At 46.1% G+C, this 14,197-nt stretch overlaps 2 protein-coding genes across 3 annotated transcripts in view; one reads left to right on the top strand and one right to left on the bottom strand.

The window, feature by feature from the left end:
* RNF10 (ring finger protein 10) overlaps positions 1-10,660 on the top strand; it is a 34,201-nt gene extending 23,541 nt beyond the window's left edge. The window contains exons 8-17 of one of the 2 annotated variants that reach the window (XM_061141752.1): positions 844-969; positions 1,231-1,504; positions 1,718-1,851; positions 2,846-2,963; positions 3,204-3,299; positions 4,277-4,432; positions 6,158-6,258; positions 8,825-8,882; positions 8,977-9,135; positions 9,711-10,660. In XM_061141752.1, coding sequence (XP_060997735.1) covers positions 844-969; positions 1,231-1,504; positions 1,718-1,851; positions 2,846-2,963; positions 3,204-3,299; positions 4,277-4,432; positions 6,158-6,258; positions 8,825-8,882; positions 8,977-9,135; positions 9,711-9,787 — 1,299 coding nt within the window. In that variant the 3' untranslated portion in view covers positions 9,788-10,660. Of the gene's footprint in view, positions 1-843; positions 970-1,230; positions 1,505-1,717; positions 1,852-2,845; positions 2,964-3,203; positions 3,306-4,276; positions 4,433-6,157; positions 6,259-8,824; positions 8,883-8,976; positions 9,136-9,710 lie in introns of both variants that reach the window. The other variant, XM_061141751.1, reaches the window with a different exon arrangement.
* Positions 10,661-11,603: 943 nt separating this feature from the next.
* On the bottom strand, positions 11,604-13,890 carry POP5 (POP5 homolog, ribonuclease P/MRP subunit). The gene is made up of 5 exons (XM_061141753.1): positions 13,801-13,890; positions 13,577-13,719; positions 12,359-12,508; positions 12,101-12,184; positions 11,604-12,002 (listed from the first exon to the last, which is right to left on the bottom strand). The coding sequence occupies exons 1-5, from the start codon at positions 13,818-13,820 to the stop codon at positions 11,887-11,889; spliced, it is 513 nt and encodes a 170-aa protein (XP_060997736.1). The 5' UTR covers positions 13,821-13,890; the 3' UTR covers positions 11,604-11,886.
* Positions 13,891-14,197: the final 307 nt, after the last annotated feature.

Raw genomic sequence — 14,197 nt, 5'->3', positions numbered from 1 at the left:
GACTGAGCGACTTCACTAAGAGGCAGCAGAATCGCTAGTTGTTGGGCTCTACCCTGAGAGACTGATTCAGTAGGTCTAGGCTCAATAAGGTTAATAATTTGCATTATAAGAAGTTCCAGGGGAGTCTGGTGCTGCTCACCCCCAGATCACACTTTGAGAATCACCGATCTGTATCAGAACAGTGGAAGCCCTGATGAAAGGGCATGTGACAGGCCTTGTGCTGACATACTGCTCTTGTATTTATCTCATGTAAGCTTCATAACCGGGTGTGATAGAACAGCTGTCCCTTTTCACGGATAAGGAAAGTGGAATCATGGGTTAGGTAATTTACTTGAGGACATACAACTAGTAAGAGGTGAAGCTGGTATTTGAATTCCTCTCTCTCTGACTCACAAGTCCTCTTTGGGCAGGATTCTGTATTTACTTTTTATTTTCTTTCTGTAATGCAGGGCATTAGTTCAAATGCATTTCAGGGAGAAGGAAAGCTTCATATAAGTAGATCTGTCCAGGTTGAGGTGGAGGTTGCCCAAGCCCTTGTTTTCCTCAGTGGTTCTCTCTCTCTAAGCTTAGTTCATAAAAACTAGAAGACCGCTTCTGTGTCCTTGAATTTCTGTTCAGGAAGCTTTTGTGTAGTGTTGTCATTATCACTTGTCAGAGATGGTAAGCAGAATACCATCCCATTGGAGTACCAGATGCTTTTGCTTCCTGCTTTCTTTAAAGATTGAGAATTTTAAGTACTTAGACTCTTTCTTTTTGCCTTTAACTTTTGTCCTGTCAAGAGGCTATTGTAAACTTTGGTCCTTCAGACTCAATACGTTCCTGGTTTTCTCTCTGGTGCTCTAGGCTCGGGAAGAGGCTCTGTCAAGATTGGCTGAAAGCAGAGGGGAGGTCCCTGGTGTCGTGGCTGCTCTGGAACAACTGGTGCTGATGGCTCCCTTGGCGAAGGAGCCCGTTTTTCCACCCAGGAAGGTTGGTGTCCTTGTTACCGACTGAGTGGCTGCCTTTCTTCTCCAGCTGGTAGGCACTGTTAGATCTGGAGAAAAGGGAACTATGAGTATTTCCTATGTGCTTTTTTAAAAAAAAGTAATTTTAAAATTTTTCCTATGTGCTTGTCCCTTGTGTGTTCTCTCCTCCGCAGTGTTAAGTCAGTGACAGCTGAGATAGACCTCGAGAGCTCGGCTTCTGCCTTTGCCACATGTTCTTTCTGTAAGCCGCAGTTTGTCCCAACAGGGCGTGTTGGAGTACCTGTCTGCCTTTGATGAAGACACCACCGAAGTTTGTTCTCTGGGTGCTCCTCGTCCTGTTGCTCTCCCTCTGGTAGAGGAAGAGGAAGCAGTGTCTGAAGCAGAGCCTGAGGGGTTGTCAGAGGCCTGTGAGGACCTGGAGTTAGCAGAAGACAATCTTGGAGAAGGGACCATTTGTACCGAGTCCAGCCAGCAGGAACCCATCACCAAACCAAGCATCACACACCTGAGCAGCTCTCCTTGTTACTACTTTTACCAAGGTGAGCCTCGCTGAGGGGGACGGCTGGGTGCCGCTGGATGTTTCGGAGAAGTGGTCTGGCTCTCTAAGCAGAGGGAGGGAGCGGCACGAGACCCTGGGTGGTTGGGCCTGTTGTGCCTTTCGGCCTGGGGAGGGAGAGTCGGGCCGGGAATGAGGAGGGCCCTGACTTGAGGACTGGCCGAGACCGTGGTGTGACGGGTCCGCTTGTCTTCAGCGGAGGACGGGCAGCACATGTTCCTGCACCCCGTGAACGTGCGCTGCCTCGTGCGGGAATACGGCAGCCTGGAGCAGAGCCCCGAGAAGATCTCGGCCACGGTGGTGGAGATCTCCGGCTACTCCATGTCTGAGGTAAGGGCCTGCCTTTCGAGGTGGAGGGGCAGGGAGCCTCATTAACCTCATCTCTCTCTGCTGGGCCTAGCCGATACAGGTTCACAGACCTTCAAAGACCTTTAGTTTTTGTGTGTGCGAGTGTGTGTGTGTGTTTCGGAGCCTGTGAATTTTTAAAAACTTAAATGAGGCTCCCCTGCACGCGGGGGTTCTGTTAGGTCAGTCCACCACTGCTGTCTGTTTCACAGGTTCCATTATTGTGGTTTGGGGGTAGAGATGTCTCCTGCTTTCATTTGAGATGAGTTTGTTTTTGTTTCTCTTTCTTCCTACTGCTTGGGAGAAATGGCTAAGAAAACAAAGTCCTTGGAGGCTTTAAGATAGCTTATGCATTTTGGCTTAGCAGATAACCTGTGAATTATTATCTAATAATTTACATATGTGAATATTTGCCTTTCGAGAATTACCCTTGTATTGATCACAGTTTAAAAGCTTAAAATTACGAGACTTTTTATGTACTATAACCTTCCCATCAAATGTGAAGAAAAAGGATAAAAAGAAAATTAAATCAGTGAGCTTCATTTTTTCATTATTGTTTTAGGCCAAGCTTTGTTCAGTAGGGAAACCTGCTTTATCTGCCTTCCCAGTTGCCATTAATTCTGTTGGTAGTTCCCAGATTTTTTGCCAATAAGTAACTCTTGTCTTCCTTATTCTCCCTGTGTGTTGTGGACCCCCAGAAAATCAGAAACAGCTGATCAGCTTTAGATCATTCATTACTGGGCTTAATTAAATCATTTGCATTACAAACTCAATAATTGCTTTTGGTAGCTTATTCTACCTTACTGTAGGTTAATTGACAATTTCTGTTCAGCTTTGAAAATGGCGATAACTTGAGCACTGCTCTGAGCCGCAGTGCCATCCGAGTGAGTGTGTTTCCCTGCTGGATGTCTGAGTGGGAACCTCTGCTCTCAGAGTCATGGCTGGCCTTAGTTGAGCATCGGCCCCCTTTCCCTTGTAGGATGTGCGACAGCGTCATAGATACCTCTCTCACTTGCCGCTCACCTGCGAGTTCAGCATCTGTGAACTGGCTCTTCAGCCTCCTCTGGTCTCTAAGGAAACGCTAGAGATATTCTCAGGTGGGCATGCTCTCTACTTTGCTTCCCTTTTTTAGTGGAATTCAGGGATTCTTATATGACTAAAAACCCAGTGTAGAAGGAAGTAAGGGCTTCCGTCATGAGTCTCCGAATCTCCTGATGCTCTCCATCCGTTCATCCGGTCCAGCTGGGCCCCCCCTGGTGCCCTTAGCTGCTAGTCGCCTGGGAGGAGCTAATTGCCAGTTGTCCTGGTCTGCCTGCTGACCCCTCTCCACCCCGCAGATGACATCGAGAAGAGGAAGCGGCAGCGCCAGAAGAAGGCCCGGGAGGAGCGCCGCCGGGAGCGTCGCATTGAGATGGAGGAGAACAAGAGGCAGGGCAAGTGTGAGTTCAGGGACGGCCTCTGTGACGCGCACGGCTGCGGCCCCCGGCCCGGCCCCGTCAGGGCTCAGCTATGCCACTGCTTTCTGCAGCTCTTGAACATGAGTTGTGAGAGCACCTCCCTCACGGGCTTCCTGGGAGAATTGGAGTTGGCGCTGGTCAACGTGTGTAGCATGTAGTGAGGAGCAAGAGTAAATTCACCCTTGGCAAAGCGGGTGAAGAAAACCTGGGACGGGGTGTGGGTGGGGAATTGGGCGTCTGCTGAATGCTGGGGATGGTTGGCCGGTGTGCTTTCCGGGTGCATTGTTGGCCTCGCCTTCAACTCTGGAGACATCTATATATAGCTCGTCTACCAGAAGAGTCTGAAATAGTAGAAACCTGTTGACATACTAGGAAATACATGCAGGGAGTTAGACTTGAGCTCTTTCATACCAGTAAGTAGAGTCTTTTAATCTGGTTCTGCAATATAAGCTTCACTGAACTTAGGATTGTGTGACATGAGGGCCTCCTTAACCTCCAGAAACAAGGAGTTGAATCTTTGGCTAGGGAAAAGACTTGACTATTTTGACTCCACATGGTATGGTAAATATAAATTTTACTTCTCTAACTGGATAAGTATGTAGCTGGCATCCTGGTGTTGTGTAGCTGTTTGGCATAAGTCCTAAACAGTTGAGAAAACTGATGTTTCAAGAACAAAGACTTTTTTATTTTAACTTTTTTATTATGGGAATATTCAAAAACAGTTACACAGAACAGTATAATTAACCCCCAGGTTTATCACCCAGCTTTAACACGAATAGTTAAAACAAGGGTTTTATATTAAAGACATAAAGTGGCAAATATGACAGATTTGGGTTTTAAGGCTGTCTCCAACCTTCATACACCTGGGAGATTCATATTCACCATCTGTAACTGTTGGAAAAGACTCGAAGAATTCTGTAAATGGGCCGACTGTTCTCATCTTGTCTTCGCAGATCCGGAAGTCCACATTCCCCTGGAGAATCTACAGCAGTTTCCTGCCTTCAATTCCTTCACCTGTTCCTCTGATTCTGCTTTGGGTTCCACCAGCACTGAGGGCCGTGGGGCGCTCTCCCTTTCTCCTCTTAGCAGAAGTCCAGGTTCCCAAGCAGGTAAACGGAGTTGGGATTTAGAGAGTAAAGTTGACCACCAGCTGTAGACCTTAAGCCAAGTCCTAGTGTATGAATTTACAACAGTGACCTCAGCATGGTGGGGTCTCTAGGGGACTGATTTTATTTGGGTAGTTAATAGATTCCTGAGATACACTAAATTCTTACCATTTGATTCACTTTTCCATTCGCTGTACCGACTGCTTTATGCCCTGCTAGCTTCTAAATACCTCAGGCAGCCCGTACAGCAGGACAGTTAAACCTAGATTCTTCTCTGCAGCCCAGCTGCTTTATTTCTAGTTCTGCCTTTGAAGTACTCCCTCTGTGTGTGTGAACATCTTTATTATGTCTTATTGTAACATTGTGTATGGTGGGGGTGGAGGAGACAGCCTATGAAGTCTACTGGTAGGGAAGTGGCTCACTTACAGCATTTTTACGATGAAATTCTTTACACCTACTGAAAGGGGAGGTAGCTCACTTCCTGAACCTTTAAGATGAAAGGAATTTGTGGAAAAAGACAAAGCATGACACCATTTTTGTGTTAAAAAAGTCACACAAAACAAAGCATTTCAATGTAGGTTTATGTATCTAAATGTATAGAAAAATCCTGGGATGATTGTGTTCCAGATCACTAACAGTGTTCCACTCTAGGGACTGAGCTCAGGATTGAGAGGCTGTCAGCTTCTATATAGAATATATTATTGTGTTATGAAATTAAACAGTTATAATTTCAGAGAGCTGTCTTCTGATCTTCATCCACCTGGCAGATAGTTTTCGATACTTAAAATTTATTTTTCTCAGGCATTTTCAGTGAAATGTCCAAGATCAGAACATTTTGTGACTCTTGTGATCATTTGCCTGTCACTTTGCAGATTTAGGAGCCTGAGACGAAGGCCGGGGCTTGGTTAGTGGCAGGGACTGGGACTAGAGTCTAAGGGCTACGCAGCCATCATGCTCTTCAGTTTAACTGAGATGAGAGCTACTGTACAAAGGAACATGGCAAAACATTGACTGCATCATCTGTGACACAGAGATTGTGTTTTCACAGACTAGCTTTCCTGAAGCTATGTGGGCTTTAACACATTCAGGCAAGAGCAGTTGGACAGGCCTAGAAATAAAAGTACCACAGTGCCCTGGCTGACTGTGGACAGGCCTCTACATACCAGCAGTGATCAGGGCAGTGGGTGGGCTGATCTGTGGGAAATGTTCAGCTCTGGGTCAGAAAGGATGGAGAAGATGACAACCTAGGAAAGGGGAGTAGCAAGGAAAAGCTTGCATTTTGCTGGATTATGTTGCTGTGTATGTTTTGAATTCTAACTGAATATTCCCCAGGTCATAGACATCTGCTGGCTAGAACATAAAGGCTGACCTGATTACATTTCATTTCTTTTTCTTGAAGCTTTTTATCCATATAAAACTAGTCCATGACATCCAATACCTACGCCTTGAGAGTTGGCTCACGTGGAAAGGGTTTTTCTTACTGTGGGAAATGGATTTTGCAATGCCTTCTAGTGTTCTCATAACCTTGAAACTTGTGTCTCCCTATTCTGATCACTTGTGTGAACAGTAGGCCATATTCTTGGCTTTATAAGCACATGGCAGAGTTGAAGGTAGATCAAGGTTTAGCTTTTTGAGGCAGTGTTGCTGATTATCCAGACCTGATTCGGTGTTAACCTCTTCTGTTTTATTAAGTTGACTTGTATAATCAGGTCTCTGGTTCCCTTTCAGACTTTCTGCTGACCCCTCTGTCACCCACTGCCAGTCAGGGCAGTCCTTCATTCTGCGTTGGAAGTCTGGAAGAAGACTCTCCCTTCCCTTCCTTTGCCCAGGTAAACCCTCTGCTCGTAAAGCAGCCCACGGGCGTTTAACGTGCGCTTTGCTGCTTGTTCTTCCTGGAAATCTCTCTGCTGGAGACAGGGAGTTTCACAGGCTAATGTTGCACTGACTTTCAAAATCATGGAAGGCTTTTTAAAGAGAAGCTCATGGATTTAGTCTCAGATACTACCGTTTTAGCAAGGAAAGAAGCAAAGAATAGCTGAGGAAGAATCAGAGTTTTAATTATTTAACAAGTCACTAGATTATCCGTGTACTAACACTGATCTAGGGGCTGGGGATATGTTAGTCAATTTTAACTGGCCCCTAGTTCTGGGACCTCTGACTTACGTGGTATGTATCTGTTACATATAATAAACCATTCTTTGCTTTGGGAAAGGGAAGGTTGTCTTGGTTATCCTGTAACTAACTAGCCAAAGTGGCTGTCTTGAGATGGGTTGAAGGGAGCACTAGGCTAGTAAGATTTAATGTCAAATCAGTATCAATCTTTAAGCAAATAGTCAGCTTTCCTGCATTTGATAACTGAGGAAGATGGACAGGTTGACAAGTACCCCATAGGAAGTTAGTGTTCACTTCTTTGGGATTAGTTTGGACTCATTTGCTTACCAGTTCTTTAAACATCTGAGGTTGATACAGATATTTCTCACATATAGATGGCAGTTTGTGCTGAGAAATAAGCAGGAATTCAGCTTTGGTGAGGAGAGTCCTTGAAATCAAGGATGAAATAGTTGAGAGTGATCCTGAAAATGAACCACTTGGTTTCAGAGGTTATAAGCAAGTGACTCCCAGGAGTTAGGTCAGTGCCTGAGTTGTTTTTTTAGCTAGGTTTTACTGCCATTGTGTTTTTCATCTTTATATTTTGAAAAACTTCAAACTTAGAGAGTTGAATGGATAATGTAATGAATATTCATACTTTTTACTCAGATTCATCAGTAGTTACTGTTTTGCTGTATTTGCTTTTTCTTTTTTTGCTGTGTTGAAAATAAGTTACAGACCTCATGAATGACATTTCACCACTAAATACTTGGAAGATACATACCACTCAAATGACATTCTCCTATATGCCCACAATTGTCATGGTTACATCAGAGACATTCAGTGGATCTAATACTGAGATGGCACATACTTCTGTTTTCCCGTCGGTCTCAGTGTCCTGTATTGTTTTCAGTCAGAGTTAATCGGACTTTCATTGCATTTAGTGTGTCAGCTCTCCTCAGTCCCCTTTGGCCCACAACAGTTCCCCTGGCTTCTGTTTTGTTTTTTTTAACATGTGGCATGGATATTTTGAGGGCTTCCCTCATAGCCCAGTTGGTAAAGAATCTGCCTGCAATGCAGGAGTCCCTGGTTCGATTCCTGGGTCCGGAAGATCCCCTGGAGGAGGGCATGGCAACCCTCTCCAGTATTCTTGCCTGGAGAATCCTATGGACAGAGAAGCCAGGCAGGCTACAGTCCATGAGGTCACGAGAGTTGGACACGACTTAGTGACTAAACCACATGGGTATTTTTGAAGCATCTAGGCCCACTGTTCTATAGATGATCCTACACTGTAGATTTTCTGATTGTTTCTTCATTAGTGGACCCAGGCTAAACATTTAAATATTTTTGGTGAGATTAAAATATAGGTGGTATTTTAGTGATCTTATAAGATGATTCAGATGTTGTACTGTTAGACCCCAGACTCTTGGGGACCAAGGGATCAGATTCTCACAGTAGTACATGATGAAGAAAGTTTATCAATGAAATCAGTATCTGCCAGTTGAATTCATCTTGCACAATATGCAAGCCCCAGTTTGGGACACATTTGGGACAGGCATGCTGATGTGAATCTTGTGGGGTTTGTTTCTTAGTACAATGCACCCTGCTTTAGGTGGCATGGCATGTGTGGTAGATAGGATGCAGAGTGACCCTCAGCATTTCCAGAGCTGGCCTTGGCCAACTGAGGTGAAAAATTCCTCTTTTGGGAGGGACTGTTCTGCTGTTACTATACTTTTAGGAATCTGGTTTATGGCTGAATCTAAACGTTAATAGTTAAGGAGCTATTGAAAAAGCAAAGACTGAAAGGTAATGAGGGCTGTGGGAGCAGTTTCGGGATAAAGTTAAATTGGTTTTTGTGGCCTTGGGTAACTGAGGTTTGCTCGGCAGGTGGTTTGTTTTAAACTTGGAAGGTCCTGTACACTCCTTACTGCAAGAGGAGTAATGTTGATGTTTTTAGGCGTCTCCAGAAGAGGAAAATTTTGTCCAGAAGAGAGGAATGACATGAAGTTGGGATTTCCCACTTCAAAATCAGAGTATAAATCTCTTGTGCCTTCTTTGCAGTATTCTTTACCTGTTTCCTAAGGAACAGAACAGCTTCTGGTTTCCCACCTTGTTAGTTTCACTGCCAGTTCAGGATATAGGGGACATGATGAAAACACAGTGTTAGGAAAAGAAGTATCCAGAAAATTTTTTCCCAGTGTGGGTACTTGATTCTGTGTCCCCCGTACCTGTCAGTGTCAAGGTAGGAGTCTGAAGAAACGGGATCAGTAACTTAAATTCTTCCCCTTCCTTTTCCCACTTTGGCAGATGCTGAGAGTTGGAAAAGCAAAAGCAGATGTATGGCCCAAAACCGCTCCAAAGAAAGGTGAGAATGGCCCTCTGGTAAAGGGGAAGCCTGGCCCCTTTCAGAAAGTAGGTTCTGGAGTTGTATCTGCAATTTTAACACTGGTGTTTTTTAGATGAAAACACCCTAGGTCCTCCCGCCCCTGTGGACAGCGATGGGGAGAGTGATAACTCAGACCGCGTTCCGGTGCCCAGTTTCCAGAATTCCTTCAGCCAAGCTATTGAAGCAGCCTTCATGAAACTGGACACACCAGTGACTTCAGATCCGCTCTCTGGTAAAGGCACAGGAGCGGGGTGCTCGGCTCAGGGCTGTGGTTCCCTCCTGGATCCAGGGGCACTGATCACTGATGACTTGGCTCTTTCCCTCTGAGCCTCAGGGCTCACATTCTAGTGTTAACTAACATTCCACCTGGTATATCAAATGGCTCCTTTTTGCACCCCAGATTAATTCTTGAGGCCTTTGTGAAGTTCTGCGTACCTTTTTCCCCCCAGCCTTATAGATTTTTGAATCCTGAGGTGGTGAAGGTGGCTGATAGATGGATGTCAGACTCAAAGCACACCCCCACTCTGTGGTATTCACGACTAGCATTTATGATGTGCTTCCCACGCGCCTAGCATTGTGCTAATTTTATTCTCCCAGTAACTGTATTAAATGGGTATAACTCACATTACAGATGAGCTGGGCTGGGATCGAAGTGATGTGTCTGAAGACAAACACCCAGAGAGTGCAAGGCCGGTATTTGAATCCAGGCAGTCTAATTCCAGAGCCTGCATGACTCTCATCAGTGGAAACTGGCCAGGGGGCAAAGCGGTGGCATTCTAAGCTAAGTTCTTTCTGTTTTTTGTTTAGAAGAGAAAGGAGGAAAGAAAAGAAAGAAACAGAAACAGAAGCTCCTGTTCAGCACCTCCGTCGTCCACACCAAGTGACACTACTGGCCCAGGCTGACTTCTCCATCTGGTTTTCTTTTTATTTGCGCTTTTGTTTTGCTGCTGTAATTTTTAAGTATTTGAGTTTGAACAGATTAGCTCTGGGGGGGAGGGGGTTTCCACAATGTGAGGGGGAACCAAGAAAATTTTAAATACAGTGTATTTTCCAGCTTCCCGTCTTTACACCAAAATAAAGTATTGACACTCACAAGAGAGCTCTTCCTGCCAAGGTTTTTAGTTTGTTGCCAGGTAGTCTTTTTGACCCACATGTAATTAGTTTTTCTCAACCCCAGCTCAAGTTTTAGTCTCCTGGAGCAGCCCAAACCAGTGTTAGGGCACCTTGCTTTCAGCATATCTATTGGTATGTCTTTTAAAAATAGTTGAGTCTTTTCTATCTGTTCAGTACTCCTCTTGTTAAAGAAACAGAGGGATGGGAATAAATGGATGTAGGATACCCAGCTTGAATTGTAGTTTTTCTTCTGACAACCAGGCTGTGGTGTCAGACCCAGGTTGCACTTGTATGTGTGATAGAGGGTTTTACCTTCTGTTTGGCACAGAAAGTAACTGTCATTGGCTCAGGAGGCCCTAGGACCTGATAGCCTTTAGGTCAAGCTTGTTTCAAGTGACAGTGGCCTGAATTACAGAAACGGAGGAGTCTGGCACACCCGGAGGCAGAGAAGGACAGGTTTGAAAGCAGTGGGGATACCTCCCCCAACCCCTGCCCCCCACTGCCTCCCTGTTGTCTAGAGCAGTCTTATGCCTTGGTTTGAGCTGAATTTGAGTGATGTGAATTATTTTGCTGCTTAATAAAGTGACCTCTAGGTATAATAGACTATGAAGGCAAATAGTTGCAATAAATCTCCTGCATAAGCATTGTGAGCTTTCTGGTTTCTTTAAGATTTATTTCAGGTCAGCTAGACATATACTTCTTAATAGGTTAAGGTAACAGCTGCTGTGAACTTGAGCCATTGTGTTTTCATGGAGTCATGTGTTTCCTAGTGTCAGGCCTAAAGGGTTCTTGATCTGGGCTTATTTTATTAGTTCTAACCTCCCATTCTTAAAATGACAAATGTTTGTTAAACGTATTAATATGTAAGGGACTTTTGAGTGATGTCCATTTTATAAAGGAGAGAATAGGTCCTTGAAGTGTGTTTAGTGTTTAGTAGGTAGCAAATCAAAACGGGTCATGTCTCCTGTCTCTCCTAATTCCTACGAGTGCATTGTCTCACCTACCTTCAGGTGCCAGGTAGGTATAAGGTAGTAGAGAAGGGTGGAACTGTAGAAAACAACCAGATGTTGGCAGCTGCTATTTGACTTTGTAATAATGAGGTCAGGTAACATTATTACAAAGATATTTTCCCCCACTCAAAAGTGTAAGAATTGTATTACTATTATTTTTTGTCAGGTTACCTGGTCAAGTATTGGCAAAGAATCTGTTTATTTTTAAGGTCATTGAGACCAGCTCTAGATCTGTGCCGGTTTAGTTGCTGTGTCTCACTAACACTGTTACTCTGGGGACTTCCCTAGATGTCCAGTGGTTAAGACTCTTGAGTTTCCACTGCGAGGGGCCTGTTACCAATCCCTGGTTGAGGAGCTGAGATCCTACATGCCCCACACTGTGGACAAGTAAAGGTCAAAACTGCTACTCCGAAATGACCTGGATTGCTTAGGGCCCAACCGAGGGGCAGGGCTATTGGGTCTCCAGTGGGAGGCTATACATCTAGTACCACACAGGGAGCTGGTCTTGCTACTGAGGCCACGGATGGAAGGAGAAAGAGACTAGGCCGACCATGAACTTCACATGTACACTAAGTGCTAAAAGAAGCCAAATACATTTATTAAACCTGCTCCCAGCCAGGCAGTTAGATACAAAGATGTCTATAAAGACAGGGGCTTCACAACCTGCAGAACCACTTAACCAGGCAATGCTGGGTAAAGGTGACTTCGATTAGTTTTACTAAGTCCATTTTGAGCTGGTCACCTGGCCTCTGGTCAGCAGTCATCCAGTTTGGGAACTGCAGAAGATGCTGCTGCCTCTCAGAATGTCCCATCCCAGTGAGTGGACCCCGAGGCCTGGGCACAGCACAGCGTGCAAAGGTTCACTCCATTGGCTCAGCAGTCTCCTCGCCGCCACTATCGGAAAGCTCCTCCCCAGCCGACTCCTCCTCTAGTAAACAGCTTTTAGTGACAGACTTCTGGATAGCCTCCCGCTCTCCTGGAGAAAGAGCAAGGTGAAGAGCATGAGTGACCTCTCATTCAGCCAGAGGCCATGGCCAGTCCCTGCTCAGTGGGCACAGGGCTAGCATCCCTTACCTTCATCAGTGCAGTTCTGCAACAGGATCAACAGCTGTCTCCTGTTGTACTGAATCAGGAACTTCTGGCATGTTCTAATTGTACCTGGCACAGGTAAGAGCTTTGTGGTCAGCAGCTTGTGGAAAGTATTTGCCTCAGAGTCTTGCAGAGCTCGGAAAAAGTATCTTGCTCTTAGCAGGAGAGCAGGAATACCCATCTACCACATAAGACTGAATGCTGAACCTGCTACAAAACCAGCCATATCCCATGCACCCCTACCTCCCACGTGTAAGGTGTTGAGAAAACACGGGTAGCGGTGTCCTTTGTTTTCCAAGTATGTGATGAAGGGAAGAGCTGACCACACAAGCCGGTAGAATTCCTTCCTGCATCGCAGTAGCACTATTCCGGTATAGGCATTGAGGTATCGTACTACAGCAGGGGAAAAAAAAATCATTTGGGGAAACTGGACTGTTAGGGATGGGTTAAAAATCTTTGGCTAATTAAGCACCTATGTGCTAGAGATCAGAGATGGCTCAAGACAGTGGCACTTCGAATGCATCAGTAAGTAAAAACTTGATTTCTGAAGGGGGAAGAAAAAATTAGTAGGACAGCCCATTTACAGACAGTAAAGAATCCCCCTGCAATGCAAGAGACCCAGGTTTGATCCCTGGGTTGGGATGATCCCCTGGAGAAGGGAATGGCTATCCACTCCAGTATTGAGAATTTCATGAACTGGACAGAGGAGCCTGGGTCGGACAGGACTGAGCAACTTAACACTTCATTTATGGAAGGGAAAAACATCCAGTGCCTTGCACACCACTCAGAATTGGTGAATTTAGAATTTAAAATGTTCTTCTAATGCACTGACTAATTAACTTAATAAATTGAGTTGGGAGTGCAGAGATCCACCTTCCTCAGAAAACCCCTGGCTGAAAACCAAGTTGTCCTGTAACTGGGCTATGTAGGTTTTTCAAACAGTCAACGGAGTCTCACCTGAGGTAGGAAAGCTATGTATATGTGCATCACCTCTGGAATTCAATTTCAAAGAATATGGTAAAAGGGAACGACAGTAGTGTAGCTGTTGAGAGGGCCTGCTCCTATCTACATACACACAAGTATGCGTCCTGAACAGGCCCTTTTCAAGGGTAATTAGACACAAGGGGTTCTTGCCCAATGTCCCACTGCCTAAGTCGCTTCACTTGTCCCGCTCTGTGACCCTATGGGCTGTAACCCGCCAAGCTCCCTCTGTCCATGGGATTCTCCAGGGGATCTTCCCAACCCAAGGACTGAACTCGTGGCCTACTATTAGCTAAGCTCTCCGCCTCACTGGATTCACCCAGACCTCGGGATGCGACCCTGCTAGAAAGAACGGTATCTTACATAGGACAGTACACAAGGCTTGGCAGTTCCCGGGGTCGTTCGTGCCCCTTTCTCCCTCCTGTGGCCACCGCCCCTTCCAAACCCCGCCGTCCGCCCGGTTCCCAGGCACCCTCGCACCCGCGAAGCCGATGGAACAGGCGGCAGCGCCGAAAGTCCCGTGCACGCGGGCGATCGTGTCCCGCACCAGGGTGCCCAGCACTCGGTCCTCCAGAGTCAGGCGGCAGCGGGGGTCGTCAGACACCACTTCGCAGAGCAGGTACCTGCGGCGGGCGAGAGGGAGGTGAGCCCGGGGGCAGGCCCGCGGGGACCGGGCAAGGGGCTGTTGGCGAGAGACTGTTTACCTGTGCTTGAACCGCACCATGGCTGCCTCCACCTCCGGCGGCCAGACGCGCAAACCGGATGTCTGCTTTCGTCGGCGGCCAATAGGAAGTTGGCCCGGCAGCCACTCAGGGAGGCGGAGGTAGAATGTAGGCGGAGCCCTGTGTCAGTCTCCCCCGAGCTCCGCCTCTTCTCTGCGGTGCGCAGGCGTCCTGCTCAGTACCGAGCTGATGCAGTTGGGAGCTGGGCTGCGCGATTGATGGATTTTTGTGCCTGTGATGGGTGGTTGTGCCCACTCATTAATTCTGTATGCGGCATTTGGAGCCTCCACGATGTTTACTTTCTAACATAGTCGTGCGTGCATTTATATTTTCTCCCCAAGTCTTGAGGGCAAGATCTTGCACTCACAAGCCAAGGATT

The sequence above is a fragment of the Dama dama genome, chromosome 5, assembly GCF_033118175.1.
Source record: "Dama dama isolate Ldn47 chromosome 5, ASM3311817v1, whole genome shotgun sequence".
NCBI lineage: Eukaryota > Metazoa > Chordata > Mammalia > Artiodactyla > Cervidae > Dama > Dama dama.
The sequence above is the reverse complement of the archived record's forward strand: the minus strand, read 5'-3'. Positions and strand labels throughout refer to the sequence as shown.

Bases quoted from the DNA above. Each gene is read 5' to 3' on its own strand.
- POP5 (XM_061141753.1), bottom strand. From the start codon at position 13,820: ATGGTGCGGTTCAAGCACAG. The intron at 12,509-13,576 runs GTGCGAGGGTGC...CCCCTGCTGTAG, and splicing joins CTGTTCCATCGGCTTCGCGG to TACGATACCTCAATGCCTAT. The intron at 12,185-12,358 runs GTAGGGGTGCAT...TACCTGTGCCAG, and splicing joins CAACACCTTACACGTGGGAG to GTACAATTAGAACATGCCAG.